This window comes from Drosophila ficusphila, unplaced genomic scaffold (assembly GCF_018152265.1).
Source record: "Drosophila ficusphila isolate 14025-0441.05 unplaced genomic scaffold, ASM1815226v1 contig_198, whole genome shotgun sequence".
Taxonomy (NCBI): domain Eukaryota; kingdom Metazoa; phylum Arthropoda; class Insecta; order Diptera; family Drosophilidae; genus Drosophila; species Drosophila ficusphila.
Genome location: NW_025064092.1, coordinates 8,872,596 through 8,892,607, shown reverse-complemented (window position 1 = coordinate 8,892,607; position 20,012 = coordinate 8,872,596). Strand labels below are relative to the sequence as shown.

The following is a 20,012-nucleotide window of genomic DNA, read 5'->3' as shown; positions in this document are numbered from 1 at the left end:
GAAAATCACTGACAAAAAAATCATTTTTTGGAATGGAAACAGGACGAAAATGAATTTTCAGACACACATTATTTGGGGGAGTTGCTGCTTAATATATGTCTGAATTTAATATTATAAATATATTTATGTTTTATTATAAATATACGTGCTGTGGCCGCGAAAAAAAAGAAGAGTTTTTTTTGGAGAAAAAGGGATTTTAAAATATCTTAAGCCTCAGGTTGTTTAAGGCTTACTCGATTTATTTTATAAAAACTTAAAATCATTTTTTTTAAAACAAAGCTTTTCATAGATAATCCAGTTGAAATATGGTATTCTATAAATTGAACCGCTTTTCAGCACTGTAAAGTCATGAAGTTTTTGGTACTTATTCATTGTTATCAATGACGATTCTAACGGCTCGCGATGTTTTGCTAAAATCATTTGTTCACCTGCTCACAATAAGCCGCGTCATGGGTGATACGTGTGGGAAATCTTGTTGGCCAGGAACCAGTGCACTTCCCCCGAAAAGTGATTTTGGCCAACGGCTATTGCAACAATGCCGACAGCTGGAAAAACCCAATGTTGCGGTGGACCTAAATGCATTCAAAGCGTTGTCAAACAAGTTTCCAGCCCAGGTATATATATATTATATAGCTAATTCAACCCGATCTAATCCCTAAAAATCCTGTTAATTTCTGATTTCAGTTTGGTATCGATACCTGTCGGGTGAAGTCTCAACCGGAGGATCGCAGTGAAAAGATTCGAGAGCAGATTGCATCTGCCTATCCGGTGATTCACGAACGAGTACTTCCCCTCTTCATAAATTTTCTGGAGCACAAGCTAAATTTCGGTGGGTACATATACAAATTTGTTTATTAAATATGTACATACTGCGTAACCTTTAGAATCACTACTGGAAATTGTAAATATTTATCCCAAAAAGTAAAAATATCCCGTTCTCAAAATGAACTGAAAATCACATTCTTCAAGAATTAGTTGAGTGACTCAATTTGAAATCGAAAAAAGGATCCTTCTAGAGCCTTGAACCTTCAGTAACCAAACTGCAATCCCAATTCCAGGCAGCGACCAGGAGAAGGCCCTCTACAAGGACATGACAGTGGTGGACCTTGTGCAGCGTCTTCTGGCCAAGAGATGTGTGTGGTTCTTCGGAGGGGGCGACTACTATCACACCATGGATGGGAAAATCGGACACGAAGGCTTCGAGTCGGTGGGCACTCCGTCGGAGGAGCCTCCTTTGAAACTAGCCTCAGTGCTCAGCTACGATGAGATAAAGTTGGCCGCCCTGCTCTACGTGTCCACCCACTCGGAGTTCATCAACGATGGCAGCAGATCAAATGCCGGCAAGGTGACACAAGATAAGAGTAAAATAGAACGCGAGGGTGTAATTATTGGACTGATTGGAGCTCGATTCGAGCGTCCCGATGTCATGGAGTACCAGGACATTATGATAACTCCGACCCAGAACATCCAGGCCAATGGCTACGGGTTGGTTAACTCTTCCAGTGGAAAAACAACTCCAGCCTCGGATTTGCGTAGAGTTTGGAAGGAGTTCTACGAGGAACCCACGGATTTTACATATGAAGATGTGCCAAAAAATAATAATGACCGTTTTGAAAGGGTGCCCGAGGGTTATTTCGATCAGCAGATGATGGGCAAGCGCTATGCCATCAGCTTTGACACCCTGCTATTGGAGGCCCAGGACAGAGCATTCAAGGTCGGCAAGCCCGCCTACATCCACCTGGTTGGCATCGGCTTGGGCGTTTGGAAAGCGTCCGCGCGACAGGAGCAAACCTTCTTCGAATCCTTCGAGAAGCGATTGCAAGTGCTGGGCAAACGACTCAGTCATATTGGGGTGGTGCACTTCTCCTGGTTCCACTTGTCCCGCGTGGGCAGCTTGTACGATGGCGCTCTGTTTCCAGTGGAGAACCATCCCCAGGGCGGCATCAAGATACGCATCTCGGCCAGAAATCCAGCCGACAAACTGGCGGAGGACATGTTGCCCGTGGTGACCTACGCCTGGGATGGAAATGCCCTGCCTGGCAACGAATTTTGGGCGGTAAATGGTCATGAACCTTTTTTAAAATTAAATTAAATCCATTTACATTTCAGAGAATGTTAGTTAGCACCGGAGATCCGGCAGCCGCCTGTTCCACCCTGATTACCGAGCTGCAGAATCCCCACATCAATGTGGACTTCATGAGTGGAGCCAATCTGCACATTGCGTCCGTGGAGCACGGATTGCTCCATCTGGGTGACTACGCCAGAAAGATCGCCTAAAACTATTTGTTGGCATTTTACCAGGCATTTTACTAGGCATTTTACCAAGGATTTTACCAGGCTTTTTACCAGGCATTTTATATAGAAGCCAAATCGAACATGTGCAATGGAAATTATTAAGCTCAAACTACTCATTCTATGTGCACATAAATAAATGTTGTAAACATTTAACTATTTTAAAAATAATAAAAGGAATACGGTTGCAAAAGAATATTTCTTTGTTGAGTTAATAAGAATATGGTCTTTTGTCTTGCTGAGCTGAAAAGTTACTCCCATGGCATTTAATAATCATATAGTATACGCAATCATCGGATCGGCAGCTGTGAAAATAAACCATTATGCTTCTGGGGCCCGCATTCTACCAATTCCATTGAGAGTGAGAAATTGATTGTGTGTGTTAACCATTACTGAGTTCGTTTATTGAAATTGAATAGAATTATTAGCTGTCAAATGACAGAAATGTGATATTATTGTATGTACTGTATATAGATAGCAACAAGTAACACAAGATCCCATTTTTTGTTCGGCTGACGTCGACGTTTAATGGGTCAAACAATGCAATTGCCCTCAACCCTCTCTTACAATCCCAAATCTTAGTGTGTGTTTGTGTATTTTGGTTTTTTGTTTTTTTTTTTGGCATTTTCTTTAGGTTTTAAAAATGATTCGTATTTAAAACATTTTGTTCTGTATACTTCTGAAACAGCGTATATCGAAAACAGTGATATAACATTCACAACAAGTTTTTGCTCAAATATAATATTATTCTTTATCAACAATACCGTTATCTGTACCGGTGCACACGCCCCCGATGAAGAGTGCGGCACTATCTAGCCGCCTCTCCCTCGAATTCCCACTGTTTATCGATTGCACTACGTATGTACAATTTACTATACATATATTATATATATATAATATATATACGATATATAACTAGATATATATATATTATAATTTCGTTACATTGTTTTTTGAAGGTAATTAGTGCGAGAAACAGTACAATAAAATCGAAAAAACAAGCACAAACATGCTCCAAATATGAATTAGTTCAAGGTATTTATGCAAGTAGGTAGGTATCGTTAACGCTTTTAGGTTTAGTTTTTATTTCTAGGTAATATGTAGGTATTTAATGATGGCAAACTGCTTGAGGATCTGAGTGCTCTCCATTAAAAAAAAACCTGACAACTATACAGTCGAACTTTTGCTACTCAAGCTCGCGTTTCTCCAAACCTAAAACTAACTTTTTGTATAACAAATCGTAAACTAGTTTAACATATTTATGTTTATAAGTTTAGTTCGGACTTTCACTTTCAGCCAGAACTTTCATTGATTCAGCTTATTAATTTGTTTACTTGACATCCTGAAAAAAATATATTTTTATATAGAATTCTCCTACTGAAAGTGAAAGTCACAACCTAATAGCTTTCCTTAATGAACACAAAGAAATAGTTTAGAACATGGCTTAATCAATAATTCGCTGTGCGAATCGAAACAAGTATACCTTAAACGTAATAAAAATAATAATATAAAACATGTACATAAATCAAAAATGCCTTAAAGCTTTCTATCAACATTTTTTTGTGAAATAATATCCGAACCCGAGTCTAAAGATGAAAGTGAACGATAAATAGGGGAGAATGGAAGTGCCATTCCCCTGAAAAAATTCGTTAGATGGTCACTTTCTTGATTTTTGGGCTCTCCGATATATTATGTGGAGGGTAGGGGGGGAGGGCAGGAATAATACCAATACCAGATATGGCGTACAAAAGCCAGCTGTATTGTAGCAGTAGTTAATTAAACTCAATTGAGAACAAACAGCTTTTCTCCTCAGAGCGGCCCAACTTGGCTTGAGTCACCCAAGTTCGACTGCATTTCTACATACATATATATGTTTATATATGTATATATATATATATATGCTTTTCTTATATAACATATAACAGAGCGGCGATAACAAGGAATCACTCGTCATGTCCGTTTATTGTACTGCGTGTGTTGCGTTGCGTGTACGTTGCACGTCATTCTTTGGTGGATGGGCGTATGTGTTTTATGGAGGCGCCAGCGCTTGTCCGTCCATCCGCCTCCGTATTTCTATTTTTTCTTCTTTTTTCCCGTAACCCCTAACCATATCGGACCACCCATTCTCCATTCTCCACTTGCTCTCTACTCATCGTAATCGCTGATGAGCAGGCCACGCTTGCCGAATCCCAGCGATGAGACGGCGGCCAGATTGGACGTCGTATCGATGCCCTCGAAGAGATCGCTGGTCGCCGAGCTGTTCAGCGAGTTCAGAGTCACATTGAATGTCGACCGTCCGCTGGCCGTGTGGAATCGCTCCTGGAGCTGCTGCTGCCGCTTCAGGCGATCCAGCTCCTCCCGCAGCGCCTGGTTGCTGGCCCTCAGGCCATCCGCTTCCCGCAGACAGTCACGCAGCCTTTATTGTGGATGGAAACGATATTGAGTTGTTTTGTTTATTTTTAGAGATCGTTGGATCGTATCATTTGTTGACTTTGGGGGAAGAAACCGCGCAGGAAGATTGGGCGCAAATTGCTTGTTCGCGACTTGATTCATAGGCATATTTATTGGAGACCCCCGCTTGAATGTCCCAAGATAATGGCAACAAAAATAAACGTCTCTCGGTTCATTTTTCTGCATAAACAAAATCCCTGTACGAGCTCTTTAAATAATTACGCACACAGGAAATGTGGGCAAGATCAAGTTGAGGGTCTTTTTGTAAACATAGACATCATTTTCGATTGAAGAAAGGATCTTGTTTCAAACTACTTGAATAAAAGGTTTTAATTTATAATGAAACCGTGACAAACTCCAAGTTACTATCGGAATAATGTTTTAAATAGAATCTCTTTTTTGAATCTCTGATTTTCCCTTGGTAAATGGTCTTCTAATGTGGTTTCTTCCCAACCCAAACCCAAACCCAAACCCAAACAGCACTCACGTGTCAATCTCTCCCTGCATGCTCTTGATGTACTCGCACGCCTTGATCAGAATCTGCGACTTGGAGTCGTTCGGCGGCGTCCGTCCGCTGGAGCTGCTGGGATTCCCCTTGGAATTACCACTGCCGCTGCTGGTGGACGCACTGCCACTGCCACTGGTACTCGTACTACCGCTCGTACTGGGACTCGTGCTCGCCTCGCTGAAACTGGAACTGGAGCTCAGGCTGGGCAGCATCTCCTTGAGCTTGAAGATCCAGCTGTTGATCTTGTCGCGTCGCCGGCGTTCCACCTCGTTGTGGGTGGCACGACGCTTATCGTCGCGCTTCTTGTACGCCTCCAGTTTGCTGGTGCTCGTCTGTCCAGCAGCAGCCGATTGATCTGGCTGGGATCGCTGGGCGTGGCAGCCGTACAGGACACTGGTGGTGGTGCTACCCGAGGGAATGACAGCGGGATTCAGCTGGTTCGGCTGACTCACCACTTGCGGCTTGCAGGAAGCCACCGCGGCGGGAATCCGCTTTTCACTTAGCGTATCCAGCTCCAATTTGATGGCCGCCTTCGCTGGCTGCTCGCCAACGAGGCTGCTGGTATCCTTGACCAGGTAGATCTCACAGCCAGTGGGCAGCTGCAAATTTGTTGGCAGCAGCGAATGGACATCCAGTTCGGAGCCGGGCTCCTGTTTGATGGCATAGTACTCTTGCGAATCCTCCGAGTTCTCCTCGCCGCAGATGGTGAGGAATATCTGGGCGCCCTGGCTGTTCATCAGGGCATTGCCAGCGGTGCTGGTGAGGATCAGGCTCTGGTGGCCATTGGCAAAGGAACTGCTGACCAGGGCCTCCGATAAATTCGCTGTGTGATTGGCGACACTGGAAATAAGGTTCGCAGGCGGTGGAGCACTAAGATTAGTCGAGTTTATTGAGGAGCTGGAACCGAGTTCCATTTCCAGACGTGGCCGCTTTCGCACATTCATCGTGGCATCGATGATCCAGCAGTTCCGAACCCGAATCCCAGCCAGAAATCACGTAACTCTGGATCTGCCCCGGATCTCCTCGTTTGGCTCCGATCTGACTTTTGGAGGGTGTGCGGATAGTTGATAAAGGACTCTGGCCGATCTGCAGTCTTATTAACTGCCGACTGCCACGAGGATCTGGTTTGGACTGGACCGCTGCGCCGGATTGTTGTGTGTTCGCACGGCCATTTAACAACACAATTTGTTGTTTTTTATAACAAATTTATTTTCGTTAGTGTGCCCGCCGGTGGGCAGCGAATACATGCCGACAAATACACACGACGGGTGTTGGAAAACGCGAAAGTACCGAATTTGGTATATTTCCTTATCAACAATGTTTACAAAAATTAAAGTTTTTTTTTTTTTATATAAATAATAATAAAATCATACTTATACAAGCAAGAACTTGGTCTCGATTTTTACTTGCTTTTATTTTTTTTAAGTAATTGTGCAAGAGTTATATATATATAAATTACAATTACAAACACTTGATTACGTATACGTAATATCTAGTAGTTAATAGCTCGGCAGCTGGTCACACAGACCGCCAAAATGTCGTTGACTTCGCAATTTGTTGCGAATTTAAAACGCTTTCGCCTGGTGACCTTCGACGTAACGGACACACTGCTCCACCTGCAGGATCCCCTCCAGCAATACCACCAAACTGCTGAGCAGCTCGGGGTCACCGGAGTGGATCGCCGTAAGTTGGAGCAATGTTTTCGCCAACAATTCAAGGCGATGAGCCAGGAACATCCGAACTTTGGACGCTTCTCGCCGGCAATGGACTGGCAACAGTGGTGGCTTCACTTGGTGAACCGAACCTTTTGCTGTGTGGACCAGGGATTGCCGCCTGAGAAGCTCGAGAGGATTGGCCACCGGCTGGTTGCCCTTTTCCGAACAAGTGCCTGCTGGAGCAACGTAGATGGCGCCCAGGAATTGGTGCAGTGCGTCCGAGATGCCGGCAAAAGTGTGGGGATCATCTCCAACTTTGATCCTTCCCTGCCGAAAGTGCTCGATTCGATGGGATTTGCTGGGAAATTCGATTTCATTCTCACCTCCTACGAAGCGGGTGTTATGAAACCAGACCCTGGAATATTTGAAATCCCCTTGAAGAGATTACAGATCCCAGCGAACCAGGCCCTTCACATTGGCAACAAGTTTAATTTGGATTACGAGGGAGCCAGAAATTGCGGCTGGAGCGGATTGCTGGTAGATGGTGGTAGCACTCCCCACTCGTTTGCCACTTTATTCGATCTTCTGGAGGCCCTGAAAACCCGGGAGATCCAATGGTGAACCCCCCACTCAGATACAGACAGATCTTTGACTTAGCTCATGGCTGTAGATATTTATGTAGATTTCTTTATGGTTAAGAAACATAACGGGATTGTATCAATAATTGATAAAACTAGTGTTATAAAACGTGCGTTGGCTTAGTCACAATTCTACAATTCTCTTGTGGGACATTCGAATGGAGGCCATGGACGAACACAAACAAACTAAAGAAAATATAATATATATCCGATCTGAACCCAGACATAACTAGATGATGGGCATATCGAATTCGGCACTTTTCTGAAGACTCATTAAACTTAATACTAATCGAGTTTGTCAAATTGTTAAGCGTATCGAAATTATCCTGCTTAACCTAAGCTAAATTGAAATGTAAATTGGCAAAAGTTGAAGACTAACACAAGTATTTAAAGGCTAAGATATGTAAATAGTAATAACCAAAGAATGTGAACTTTATAATTATTGTAAGCGTTTACAGAATGATTAAGAGTTTCCTTATTCAAAATGTATTTGAATAAAAGGTATTTTCATATTTGAAAATTCTGAAAATTCTCAACACTGAAAGCCTTTGCTCGAACATCCCCTGCCTTAAATGCTAACTCCGATTAAGCTATACCTGAATTCTTATCCAGTATCTTGGTTATTACATATATACAAACGACACTGGCACACAGACCTAAATTCTATATGAACAGATTACAAAAGTATAAGCTAGTTTGTGACACAGTGTTTGGTTGGTTGGTGAGTTGGGAATGGTTTTTTACTATTACTATGTAGCCTTGGTTGCCTTGGCGGGCATTTGTGCCTTGGCCGCCTTCAGTTGCTCCAGATTGAACTGCTTTCGGATCTCGGTGGACACCTGCCGAATGACCGCATCCGTGTTCGCCTTGAGATCCCGCTCCAGCACATCGATATCGACATCTTTGCTCTCCAGCCGCATCTGCATGTCCGAATAGAAGTCGCAAAAGAGCACCGGCTCATCGGATCCATTCGGAGTTCGCGTACTGCAGTACTGACCCCTTCGATGGAGATCATCGTTGTTGGTCTTCGCATCCAAGCCGAGCAATCGTCTCGCTCCCAATGGCAATTGCTGTTGGATCAGGCGCTCATGATTCTGCGAGATGTGATGCTTCAGCTTCTTGAACTCCTTCACCTCGTTCTTCATGTACTTCACGTAGCTGTACATCTTCGAGGTCTTCTTGGTCAGATTCTCCAGGCAACTGATGAAATTGCGCACCTGTTGCGTTCTCGGCAATGTGCTGGGATCCAGACGCTCCGCCTCATCGAAATGCTGCAGCGATCGGTTAAAGTCATGCTTCATGGCCAAGGCCGATGCCAAAACCACATGATTTTCGGCCACATGCGGGGCGTGTTCTACGGCAGCGGTTAAAAATAGGTCCGCGTCGGCTAATCTACCCATTCGGAAGAGAATGGTTCCCAGACTCAGCAGAGGTATATCCTTGAATATCGGCGGAGCCAGCAGGACAGCTATTCTGGCACAGGGCAGAGCTTCACGGGCATTTCCCCGCATTCGCCAGTAATAAGAGCTAAGCGTGTGAAATTTCCACGAACTGGGATGATGCTGCAATCCATCGACGGAGAACTTGCGGGTCAGCTCCACCGTGGCCATTCCGACATTGGTGTCGTGTTCACGCTCCAAAAAGGCAGCGGCCAAAACCTCTGGTCGAAAACTCTCCAGATGATCATAAGTGGCGGGACCCACACTCAATCGATGGTAATCACTGCAGATTGGCTCCAATCCCATGGCAGAGGCACTCTTCTGAATGTGCAGCTGCCGCTGATCCGGCAGGTTGATTCGCTTTAGCTGCTCTGGCGTTATTTTGAGGTAGGACATCCGCTTCTCCAGCATATAGTAATCCATGGCGCACTTGGCCTGCTCCGCCAGATCCTCGCCGAAACGCATGGAGAAGCGCAGGTGCTCGACGATTTGCTCCCTCTTCCGCAGCAAATCCAAGTAGGACCTCTCCACATACTCACTGTAACGAATCTGCTCCAGAAATGCCACCAAATTCTGCGGCTCCCGCATGTGAAAAGGTGAATCCAGTTTGGACACGATCTGCTCCTCGCGAAGAACCCAATGATTGCAGGCCAGCAGCATGTGGAAAATGCCGAGGAACACGGCAAGTGGACACAGGCGCATCTTGGGGGGAGCGGGATCAGGATGAGGATGCGGATTCCGGATCCGCGGAATCCAAGTCCAGAATATAATATTTAGCAAACAAACCCAAACAAATTCGCCGGCGTGTGACCAGATTGGAGAATTGAAAATATGGTAAGATATTTTAAGGTTGTGCAATGTTACCAGTTCCTGTAAAGTTCGTTTAATATATAATTATTTTTAGCTGTAAAAATCAAATCAACCGATTTGGTTCAGGTTTGGTTTTCTTTTCAATATTTTTTGAATAATAATAATATTATAATGGAATAAAAATTAATACAGTTATTTACTTGAAAAGGGTGATAGTGTTTGATATATCTTCAGTGAGGTATTTAAGACCACCTTTGAAACGGTCATACTTATTGTTCATTTCGAAAAAACGTGCGGACTTCTTATTCATATTTTTGGTTGCCTGTTTGGAAATATCCAATCCTAGACGAAATGGGTGGCCAGGGAAAGGCGATCAACAGGAAGCGGAAGTTTGTGGGCCGCAAGGCAGATGATCCGGAGTTCGATTTGGACAAAAAGCAATTCAAGGTGCTCCATTTGAACGCCACCGAAAAGCGGTTGATAATCGTTTTGGAAGGTGCCCAACTGGAGACAGTGAAGGTGAGTTTTTCCAACACATTAACAAAGGAAAACTAGTAGTTATCTGTATGTAATGCCCATCCAAAGGTACACAACACCTTCGAGCTGCTGAATTGCGATGATCATGCGGGTATTATGAGGAAGAACCAAAGGGATCCGGGATCCTGTCGCCCGGATATCACCCATCAGTGTCTGTTGATGCTCTTCGATTCCCCACTGAATCGGGCCGGTCTCCTCCAGGTTTTCGTGCGCACCGAGCACAATGTCCTCATCGAAATCAACCCACAGACTCGTATTCCGAGAACCTTCAAGCGATTTGCGGGATTAATGGTCCAATTGCTGCACAAGTTCCAAATCAGAGCTAATGATTCCTCCCGCCGGCTGATGAGTGTGATCAAGAACCCAATCACCGATCATGTTCCGGTGGGCTGCAAGAAGTACGCCATGAGTTTCTCCGGCAAATTGGTGGCCAACTGCCGGGATTTGGTGCCACATGGCGAGGAAGGTAGTGCCAACTATGATGAACCGGTGGTCATTGTGATCGGTGCCTTTGCCCACGGCGTCCTGAAGACGGACTACACGGAGGAGCTCTTCTCCATTAGCAACTATCCGCTCTCGGCGGCCATCGCGTGCTCCAAAATCTGTTCCGCCTTCGAGGAAGTATGGGGTGTAGTCTAAGCCCTCCGATTGTTTTTGTAGATTAGTCATAGCCTGTAGTTAGTCTTCATTTATCCTTCTTTGTTGATTTCCATTTAATTTGGTAGAATGATAAGTAATCATCCACATTACATTTAAATCTGTAAAAAACACTATGACGATTTGGGGTTTGTTGTTCAATTGTTTGATTTTTACCAAATTTAATGAAGATCTAACAGAGATGTGGATTCTAGAATAAATAAGCCACTTTAAGAAGAAGCGTTTTAATTGATTTGCACAAAGATTAAAAAGGTTTTAAAAGATATCCCCAATATTTCGAACTTGCTTTGCTGAAGCGCATTTGAAAAGAAACAACGCAGGAGCATATATGTCTACTTATATTGCTTCTGGATTATCTCTGCCCAGACTCTGGGTCACCACCCTAGCAACACTCTCGCGTTTATAATAAGTTGTTTATTTTTGTATAGCTTGCAGTTACAAAAGAGGGGCTTAGAAAACTTGAAGAATTTTGAATGTGAGTCCACTGTTTACGTTACATTGGATAATTTACGCTTAACTAATTGCCATTTAGCCCTGTTGGTTTGTTGGTTTCTTGGTTGTTATCCTTTTTTTTCCACGACTGAGAGCTCTGTTTCTGTTTCGGAAGGAAGAGGGAAGGCTGTGGGATGGAGTTTACTTGGCGCCGGGCTTTTTGTTGCCACCGTCGGCCGCCTTCTTCTCCGCCTCCCTCTTGGCGGCCGCCTCCTCGCGCTGCTGCCGGATTAATGCCAATCTGGCCAAATCGGCCTTAGCCTCGGTGGTTTTACCAGCTGCATGGAGTTTCTCGTAACGCTGGCGGGCTTTCTGTTTCTCGATTTGCTCTCGTTCTCGCCGGGATAACTCGGGCTTGGTCGCTCCACCGGAACCTGGACCGTCGTCCAGCTTGATGGCCGATAGTTTCTGGGTTGCCTTCTTGGTCACCCGGTTGGGATTCTCAATCTCAATGAGCGAGGCCACGCCCTTTTTGGCATCGCGGGCTTCCGATTCCGAGTCCTCGTCGGAATCCTCACCGGACTCCGATTCAGAGGAACTGACTGCACCGGCCGCTGATCTTGGCTTTTGTCGATTTGCCGGGGGTTTCCTTGCTGCCGGCGCCTTGGGCTTTCCGGCTGCTGAGGAGCCACTTGCTCCGACTTTATCCTCGCTCTCCGAACCCGAGCCACTGGTCTGATCGCTGTCCTCCTCCGATTCCTGTTGCAGTTCCTCGGGAGATGTGAAGTGGCGACTGCGACCCTTGTGGTTGACAAACTTTCCTCGTGGCATGATGCTGGTGATGATCTCTGAGTGATCCTCCCGTTTTCCTAGATTTTCCCTAATTCCTTCTTGGGTTTTCCTTTACCCACTATCGCCGGCTGGTCCTCGTGGTCTTTTTTTTTTGGGGGGGAAAAAGATAAAATGAGTACGCACATTTATGTAGATTAAAAAAATTAACGCTTTTCGGAGCAACAACTATTTGATCAAGGTTTCAACAAATTTTTGGTTAATATCCTAAATTTCAAGCATATTAATTGTGGGGATTAATTTTATATAATGCAAGTGTAACTATACATGATGTTTTTGCTCCGGAATTTAATAAAGAGTATACCTTAAGTTAATTTTTTTTTGTTGCCTTTTTCCTCAGAATTCATTATCCGGGAAACGCAAAAATACCATAATAGCACTAAAGGGAGGCGTTTTGCAACACTTTTAGCCGTTTGGGCACGTGGTAAGCAGAACGCAACGAAAAACTGCGGTAACACTGTTGTTAAATTCAAATTAGTTGACAATTAAATAAAATACACTTGGCATATTTAATTAACTGTTTATTTTGTCTGATAACGCCAAATGTTAATAAGAATATGTATTCTGTTTCGAAGTCCAATCTTATTATTTCTAATTGGAATATTTTCAAGTGAGAAATTATTTCCAATTTGAATTTACTAAGTGTTGGAAAGCCTGCCAGACCTTAAAATGGTTTAGTCTTTTTGCTTACAGCGCCCTCTGGCGTTTATTTAAACTATGGTTAGCGGTTAACCGTTCAAGTAAAGCGGGATATTTGAAATGCTTACGATTTTACAGCAAGATTTATTATATTTGTTTTTTTATGATTTTTACTTTTTGTTATGATATTGCTTAAAGTTTTAAGACAAGCCTACTGTGTAAGCTGGCTTATTCAAAAATATGAGCTAAAATATACCTAAATCAGATTTAAGTAAATATTGTAATTGTTGTTAAAATGTATTAAGCAAAAATAATGTACAAAAAAAAGTAAAAAAAAAACCAATTATATTCTTAGCTATTTCACATTAAAACAAATTGTTTTTTTTTAATAAATTTAAAAAATATACATTTTTCAAATCTTACTCAGAGTTTGGCTCATTTGTGTGTTTGTAATCTTGTAAAAATCTTTAAGCTGCTTAATTCAAATAAATAAGGCACGCGTGCCAAGCATAACTTATTAAGAGGTTGTAAATTGTAAGTTGATGTTGAATTCGGGCACTTCTTTTTATTGGGTCACCTCGAAAGAGGAAAAATCGATTTTACTTTTACTCAATGATGGTGTTTTTGGAAACGCCATTTTGTTGACCCGCTGCAACTGGGGAACTGCAGAGAATCTCAATACATATGTAGCTAACGAATACAAGATGCACTGGGATTGGCCTGCTGCTGTGATTTGTGGGAAAACCAGTTCTCTGACTTTCCGCTGGGCGTTACAAGTTGCAATTAATAAGCCAGAAACTATTACCAAAAAATTGACAAGTCTGTAAGCCGAAAATCGTTTTGCATATTTGTGTCAGCGCACATTCCTCGATATCATGCATCTCATTAACGGAAACTCTCACATATAACTTATTGATTTGTGCGGCAAAAACAACAAAAAAAAACCGAAAAATAACCAAATATAATATGTTCGAAAATTTAATGCACGAATTAATTATAAATTCCGTGGGTGCTCGCCACGAAAGCGGCAACCAAACAAAAAAAAAAAAAATAATAAATTGAATGGTAAATATACTGCTGTTCTTTTCTGCTCTTTATATTCCCCTTCATTGAGACCCTTTATTTAAATTATTTGTAAATGAAAGTTCTTTATTTATTGCCATTACTCCGGCGAGATGCTGTTATCCGGCATTTGTGCACTTAGAAAGTGCGCCATGCAAATGAGAAGAAATTAGTTAATGGAATTCTAATTGCGTATACGCACTTTCTTGCTGCGTGCGTCAATTTTTATACGATCGAGCAGATCGGACGGGTGTATTTTATATTGCAGGTGGGACAGCTTTCCGACTTGCGTAGGCGTGTGGGTGCGGATGTTTACCCACTGGTGATGGAAGCTATTCAAATACAATACTTGTATATATTTTATGAGAATTATGTATCGCAAAATATTATGTTGAACTGTAGTAGTTGAAGAAGTTTTTCAATCAATTTAAAAATAATATATTAATTTGATTAAAGGTCTCACAGTGTAGCATTTGGACAATGGACAATTCTCCCAGCCACGATCGATACGATCGTGTATATATGTACTATATAGTAGACTGCGGCAGATGTCTCGCCTTAAATGGGTCGATGACAGATTGCGGGCCGTGAGGCTGATTGTGATAAAATGAAGAGTACAAAATCGAAACAAATTCCCACATAATATCGTTTGGTGAACTCGACTACTTCGGATGGCGTTCTGTTGTTCGGTTTGGTTTCATTTGGTTTGGCTTCCTTCACATTTGTCGGAGTGCGTAATCAGCGCCTGATATCAGAACAAGAACAAGGTGTGTTGAGTTGTTACTTCTTACTTGTTACTTGTTACTGCTACTGTGTTGCTGCTGCTGGTGTTGCCCGCTGATGGTGATACTGCTGCTCGGTAACGTGCGTGTCATACAAATAAAGGCTGCTGCAGGCTCTGCCAGATCTACGGTATTCCTCGCAGTTTAATATGCAGACGAGCAACACTTATTTATCTCTCCGGCTTGCCACATCTCTTTTATTCTGGAAATTGATTTCTGGCCATGTGTGGTTTCTGTTTCCTATAGAAATGCTATCGATTTTATAGAATGTTTGGGCATTGAAATTATATTGTTAATGAAAGCCCACGCTTTTTAAAAAACTAAATGATATACCTCCTCATTAAAGAAAAATTGCTTTATCAATTTTTATCAATTTGAAAATATATAATATTTTTAGCTTATGGCAGTTTGAAAACATCTTTTCAGAGAGGGCATTTCAGCTGCGATCTGTCTGACAATTGAAAGGCAGCCCATCAACCCATCTGGGATTCTTCAGCGGACCTGGATCACACCCAACTATTTGGCCCGGGGCTTCTCTTAGCCCTGGAAATTTACGATGCTTCATTAGCATTCACAAAGAGTGGACAATAAATGGCCGCAGCTCAAACGATGTCCCCGTTGGTGGTGTTGTTGTTTTTGTTTTGCCTCTGACTTAGTATAACTGACTTAAGTTAGTCAGCGTTAAGTTAGCTGGCTGGAAACAAAAATATGAAAAAAAAAAAACGCAGGTCAAACTGTGGTTTTTAATTTTTATCGCCTTTTGTTAGCCATTTTAGCTAAATGTCTCTGTTTTCGGGCCTTTCATAAGCTCCAATCCCACCAAAAGCGAATTCGATAAATTAATTTCGTTTTTGAATTAGCATCGTAGAAATTTTAATCCCGCTAAGAAATCTGTTTTTTCCAACGCTCTTTCTTCGCGGTATTTTGTCTGACTTTCCGTCAAAGGTCAATTTCGCTTTCTATTCGCTTCGCAGCAGAAGTGGTTGTGTTCTTTGAGCTCATAATAAAATATTTATAAAATTGAACCTCACAATAAACGATTGAATATAAATAAGTAACACGTTATTTGAATCGATTCTTTTCTGTAAATGAATAGGTAGGAAATAAACACTACTAGTCAACTTTCCCAGTTAGTTAACCTTTTGTAAGAAAGTAACTAGAAATGCCAATCCCAAACTCCCAACACTCTTTGTTCCTTCTTTGTTCTTTGTTTCCCTGTCGGATAAATCATATGTTCAGAGAAAATAAATCTTTAGGCGTAGCCCAATTGTGGAAAGGAATGTGTCGGGTTTAAATTTAGTCAATAGAATTGCGGGTTTATTTTTAAAATGCAAAAATTTATGCGCAGTTCAACTTTCCACTCCCAAAAAGGGTTATGGTTTCTACACAGAAAAAAAAATTACAAGCTTTCTGGTGTCTTATTTAATGAAAAAAAGAAAAATTTGGTAAGTTGCTTAAATAAAATAAAACAATATTTAAAAGAAAATAAATTTGTAATATTATTGATTCAAATATTTGTAATTAACTTGTATTAAAAGATGATATGATATCTTCAACAAAAACCACAAAAAAAGTGGCAAAAATCATAATAAAACATTTAGCTGGGATTTTTTTTTGCTCTGTACAAATTGATCCCAACATGGATGACCCACAAAGGGCCCTTTGGCAGAAACTTTCATCCGCATCGACGCGGGGTTATTAATGATCAAACCAACCATTGACCCCGGCAGAAAGCCAACGCGAAAAAAAACGGGTTCTCGGAAGAAAGCCCAAAGAAGCTGTGCGATGCTGGGGACTGATGAATAATTCAGATGCCTCCGATTCGTAGGAAACCGTTGGTGAACCGACCGAGCTGAGCTGACCGATCGATCGCCCAGAGACCAACCACCTAGACTACCACATCGCGATGCGCGTTTTTGGCAATTAACTGTGGGTCAATAGGTTTCGGCGGCGGCGGCGGCGAGCTAATATAAGCCGGTTGCCGAACGGCGGCTAGCTCAGTTTTGGCCAAGATGAGGAACCAATGTGTCTGGGCCCTGCTGGCTCTCTGGATGTGCCTGCTGGCCACGAGCGCCGCCGGCGAGTCCATGATCGAGGTGGACGAGAACGGGGATGAGTACGAGCTGAAGCGCTTCTACATCCAGGGACGTCAGTTGAGCGGCGATGGCAGCCAGTCGCAGTGCGTGGTGACCAGAAGAAAGCGATCGGGTCGTTCGGCGGGCGCAACTGTTTCGGTTAGCTCACAGCCCTTGAAGGTCGAGAGTTTGCCAGCCAAGGAACACCGCGAAGGAGGAGCCGTCTTGCAGGAGGTGGAGAGTAGCAACAGGCGCTATGTGGCCCTGCAAAATGTGCACTTGCAAAACGATGACGATGATCAGGATGATGATGATGATGATGATGCTGAGGTTGAGGAGCAGCAGCACGGCCTGGCTGAGCAATCTTCAAAGTCGCCGTCAAACTATGTGCCCGCTGCCTTGGCCTTGCCCCTGCAAGGTCAAGCGACCACGGCTGCCCATCTCAACCAGGGAGTGAGTGTGGTGGCCAATGCCGCCAGTCACGCCAATGTGGCCGAAGACGCTGGCATTGTGGTGGTTCAGTCGCATCAGCCACCCAAGGTTAATCCCGACACACACGCCGTCTTTGAGCTGAAGCCCGTTCATCAGTCGAACGTGGATCAGTCGGGTGGTGTTGGCTTCTATCCCTTCGTCCATCCGTGGGAGGTGGTTGAGCAACCCGAGGACGACTACGATGAGGATGACTACGACGAGGAGGAGGACTACGATGATTTCTACTACGGCAACGGCTTCTACGGCGATCAGCCGGGCTTCCATGGTCTTGGTGTTTTCGAGGAGGAGATCATCTCCGAGGATCAGCCCGTCTCGACGGTGGCCAGTTGGGTGACCGGTGAGGATGAGGATGATCACAGCGACCATCGTCCCGTTTTCAACAAGCGACCCAAGAAGAACAGAAAGAATCAGAAGAACCGGAATCAAATCCAGAAGAATCAGAATCAGAAGAACAAGCGGCAGCAGCAGAAGAAACGCAAGCAGCAGGCCCAAGAAAGTCAAGGGCTCTCTACGAAAAGGAAGCAGGAGCAGAAGAAGAAGCAGCAGAAGCAGGATAAAGACCAGAAGAAGAAGCAAGATAAGGATCAGAAGAAGAAGAAGCCAGAGGAGAATCAGAATCAGCAGGAGATGGAGGAAATTACTCCCGTGGATGTGATCAAGAAGCCAGTGGCCATGGATTCTACCGAAGACGCGTCTGCTTCTTCTTCGGCGAGCAGCAACAACTCAGCGTCCTCGAGCAATTCTTCGGACAGCACTTCTACGTCTCAGAAGAACAAGAAGAAGAAAAAGAAGCCTAGCAGCAGCAGTGGAAGTAGCAGTAGCAGTCTCAGCCAGCGAAGAACCAAGAAGAAGAAGAAGCAATCTAGCAGCAGCAGCAGCAGCATTTCTAGCAGCAACAAGCGTCGCCGTCCAAGCAGCAGCAATTCTTCTGGTTCTTCCAGCAGCAGTTCTTCCATCGGAGGCTATCGTCGCCGTCGGCCGCAGCAGCAGCAGCAGTTGCAGCAGCAACGTCGCCGCAAAACGCAGCAGCAGAAGCGTCGCCGCCAGCAGCAGCAACAACAAATGAAGAGACGCCGCCAGCAACAACGCCGTAGATTGCGCAACAAGAATCGTCAATTCTACGGCGATGAGCCCATCATCAATTGCATTTACATCAACAAGGATCCACCGACAACGACGACACCGCGTCCCTTCTGGAACATCCTGGGACGCCAATCGGATGCGAATCCCAGTTCGGAGTCTCCTGTAGCCTCTTCCGAAGAGTCCCAAGTGGATCCTGTGGCCCGAGAGGCTGTTCTTCAGGCTGTTCGCCGCAACTTCGGCGAATTCGGTGGACGAAAGCGCACCAATCTGCGTTTCGTGTCCTAGATGATCGCCGTTCTCTATTTAAGACCTAATTTTTTTTCATAAATTTATTTATTTATTGTACTGCCAATTATGAATTTTTTTTTGGATTGAACAAGATGAAAGTTTTATTTGATAGACCCGTGTCGTCGTGTGGACAACTTATTTGGTTTTGCATTTGGTTTTATTGATTTCTGGCCAAAGGGCGTGGAAGGTAGTAAGGAATCGGTCGCAGGACAGGTCAGAAGAGAAAAGAACAGGTGTGTAACCTGAATCTGTCGTCCGTTTACTACTGTTTGATGCACTGCGAAAAACTGAGCTTATTTTACTAAGAAAGATCGATGCAAAAAGAGATAAGTCAATACTCTTAAACATATATTTGCTAACTGAATTGGAAAATCGAATTTGTGTTGAAATTTAATATGAATATAAACCTTAATTGAGTGTTCAAGAAATTACTTTTAATTCTAGATTTATTTCTCCATGTGTAAAAGCCTCCTCCGCTGGCCCGTTTTGTCCTGGCCAAAGTTGAAATCACCCCCGAGAGAAGAGAAGAAACGAGAATCGAGAAGCGGAGCGCAAGAGCTCCGGATATATGCCTCACTGCACAGGCCAAACAGTTCCGGGGGAAAAGCCCGGAGAAAAGGGTTGCGAACCGAGCCTGTTTTATGTCTTCCGCCACTAGATGGCGCTTTTTAAGCGAATTTCGAATCGGGCCACCTATGACCCCTCGAAAAAAAAACACTGAGAGAACAAACTAAAGCTTAATAAGATACATTTACGTTTCTTTTTAAATTAATACAAGCCATAACAACCATAACAATACATAAGGTACATTTTCTTATTTTTAAACTCAATTACCATATTTGTAGGCAAACAACTAACTTTGAGATGATGTTTTTTTACCAGTGCTTAAATGTGCACACTTTCAGTGACTCAGGGCGATGTTTTGGATCGATATTTCCGTGTCCAGCAGCAGCAGCCAGGCAGCTGTGTTCGTGAACATATACATGGATGGATATGGCTACATATCGTGCAACGTTGGCGCCCAACGAAAGTATCCACAAGATACAAAACCCATACTCGCACAGAAGATTTCCCGCGATGGTCTGACTTCCGCCCACTGGGAAAGTGGAAAGTTGGAGGGTTTCTGTTGTTCATTTCTGTTTTTGTGTTTGCTGGGTAAATAAAAAGCGTGCGCGCACACAGGACTCGGCCAGAAAAGCAGAACAATAACAACAACAACTACAGAAGCAGGGAGAAAAAAAGCAGAGGAGGACTGACGTGTCACGGCAGGCAGCAGGATACAAGGATAGTGGGTGTGGCCGGTAGGTGGACTCGGGTGTCACC

At 43.6% G+C, this 20,012-nt stretch overlaps 7 protein-coding genes across 9 annotated transcripts; 4 read left to right on the top strand and 3 right to left on the bottom strand.

The window, feature by feature from the left end:
* The first annotated feature begins 368 nt into the window (after positions 1 to 368).
* Positions 369 to 2,488, top strand: LOC108091359. The gene is made up of 4 exons (XM_017190512.2): positions 369 to 614; positions 685 to 829; positions 1,059 to 2,056; positions 2,110 to 2,488. The coding sequence occupies exons 1-4, from the start codon at positions 381 to 383 to the stop codon at positions 2,275 to 2,277; spliced, it is 1,545 nt and encodes a 514-aa protein (XP_017046001.1). The 5' UTR covers positions 369 to 380; the 3' UTR covers positions 2,278 to 2,488.
* A 177-nt stretch (positions 2,489 to 2,665) lies between these two features.
* Positions 2,666 to 6,478, bottom strand: LOC108091348 (serine-rich adhesin for platelets). The gene is made up of 2 exons (XM_017190501.2): positions 5,231 to 6,478; positions 2,666 to 4,708 (listed from the first exon to the last, which is right to left on the bottom strand). Exons 1-2 carry the CDS (start codon positions 6,193 to 6,195, stop codon positions 4,438 to 4,440), a joined length of 1,236 nt encoding a protein of 411 aa, XP_017045990.1. The 5' UTR covers positions 6,196 to 6,478; the 3' UTR covers positions 2,666 to 4,437.
* Positions 6,479 to 6,757: 279 nt separating this feature from the next.
* Positions 6,758 to 8,082, top strand: LOC108091351 (rhythmically expressed gene 2 protein). Its single transcript, XM_017190504.2, has one exon. It carries the CDS (start codon positions 6,787 to 6,789, stop codon positions 7,525 to 7,527), a length of 741 nt encoding a protein of 246 aa, XP_017045993.1. The 5' UTR covers positions 6,758 to 6,786; the 3' UTR covers positions 7,528 to 8,082.
* Positions 7,790 to 9,812, bottom strand: LOC108091350. Its single transcript, XM_017190503.2, has one exon. The coding sequence runs from the start codon at positions 9,683 to 9,685 to the stop codon at positions 8,294 to 8,296; it is 1,392 nt and encodes a 463-aa protein (XP_017045992.1). The 5' UTR covers positions 9,686 to 9,812; the 3' UTR covers positions 7,790 to 8,293.
* Positions 9,813 to 10,052: 240 nt separating this feature from the next.
* LOC108091279 (ribosomal RNA small subunit methyltransferase NEP1) lies at positions 10,053 to 11,252 on the top strand. Its single transcript, XM_017190393.2, has 2 exons — positions 10,053 to 10,312; positions 10,379 to 11,252. The coding sequence occupies exons 1-2, from the start codon at positions 10,145 to 10,147 to the stop codon at positions 10,967 to 10,969; spliced, it is 759 nt and encodes a 252-aa protein (XP_017045882.1). The 5' UTR covers positions 10,053 to 10,144; the 3' UTR covers positions 10,970 to 11,252.
* A 134-nt stretch (positions 11,253 to 11,386) lies between these two features.
* On the bottom strand, positions 11,387 to 13,054 carry LOC108091360 (28 kDa heat- and acid-stable phosphoprotein). 3 transcript variants are annotated; one of them, XM_017190515.1, is made up of 2 exons: positions 13,036 to 13,054; positions 11,387 to 12,353 (listed from the first exon to the last, which is right to left on the bottom strand). In XM_017190515.1, exon 2 carries the CDS (start codon positions 12,248 to 12,250, stop codon positions 11,621 to 11,623), a length of 630 nt encoding a protein of 209 aa, XP_017046004.1. In that variant the 5' UTR covers positions 12,251 to 12,353; positions 13,036 to 13,054; the 3' UTR covers positions 11,387 to 11,620. The 3 variants fall into 3 exon arrangements, with proteins under 3 accessions (XP_017046004.1, XP_017046002.1, XP_017046003.1); XM_017190513.2 differs by lacking the exon at positions 13,036 to 13,054 and adding an exon at positions 12,573 to 12,706; XM_017190514.2 differs by lacking the exon at positions 13,036 to 13,054 and adding an exon at positions 12,536 to 12,611.
* A 3,718-nt stretch (positions 13,055 to 16,772) lies between these two features.
* LOC108091298 (DNA ligase 1) lies at positions 16,773 to 18,686 on the top strand. Its single transcript, XM_017190420.1, has one exon. The coding sequence runs from the start codon at positions 16,803 to 16,805 to the stop codon at positions 18,684 to 18,686; it is 1,884 nt and encodes a 627-aa protein (XP_017045909.1). The 5' UTR covers positions 16,773 to 16,802.
* Positions 18,687 to 20,012: the final 1,326 nt, after the last annotated feature.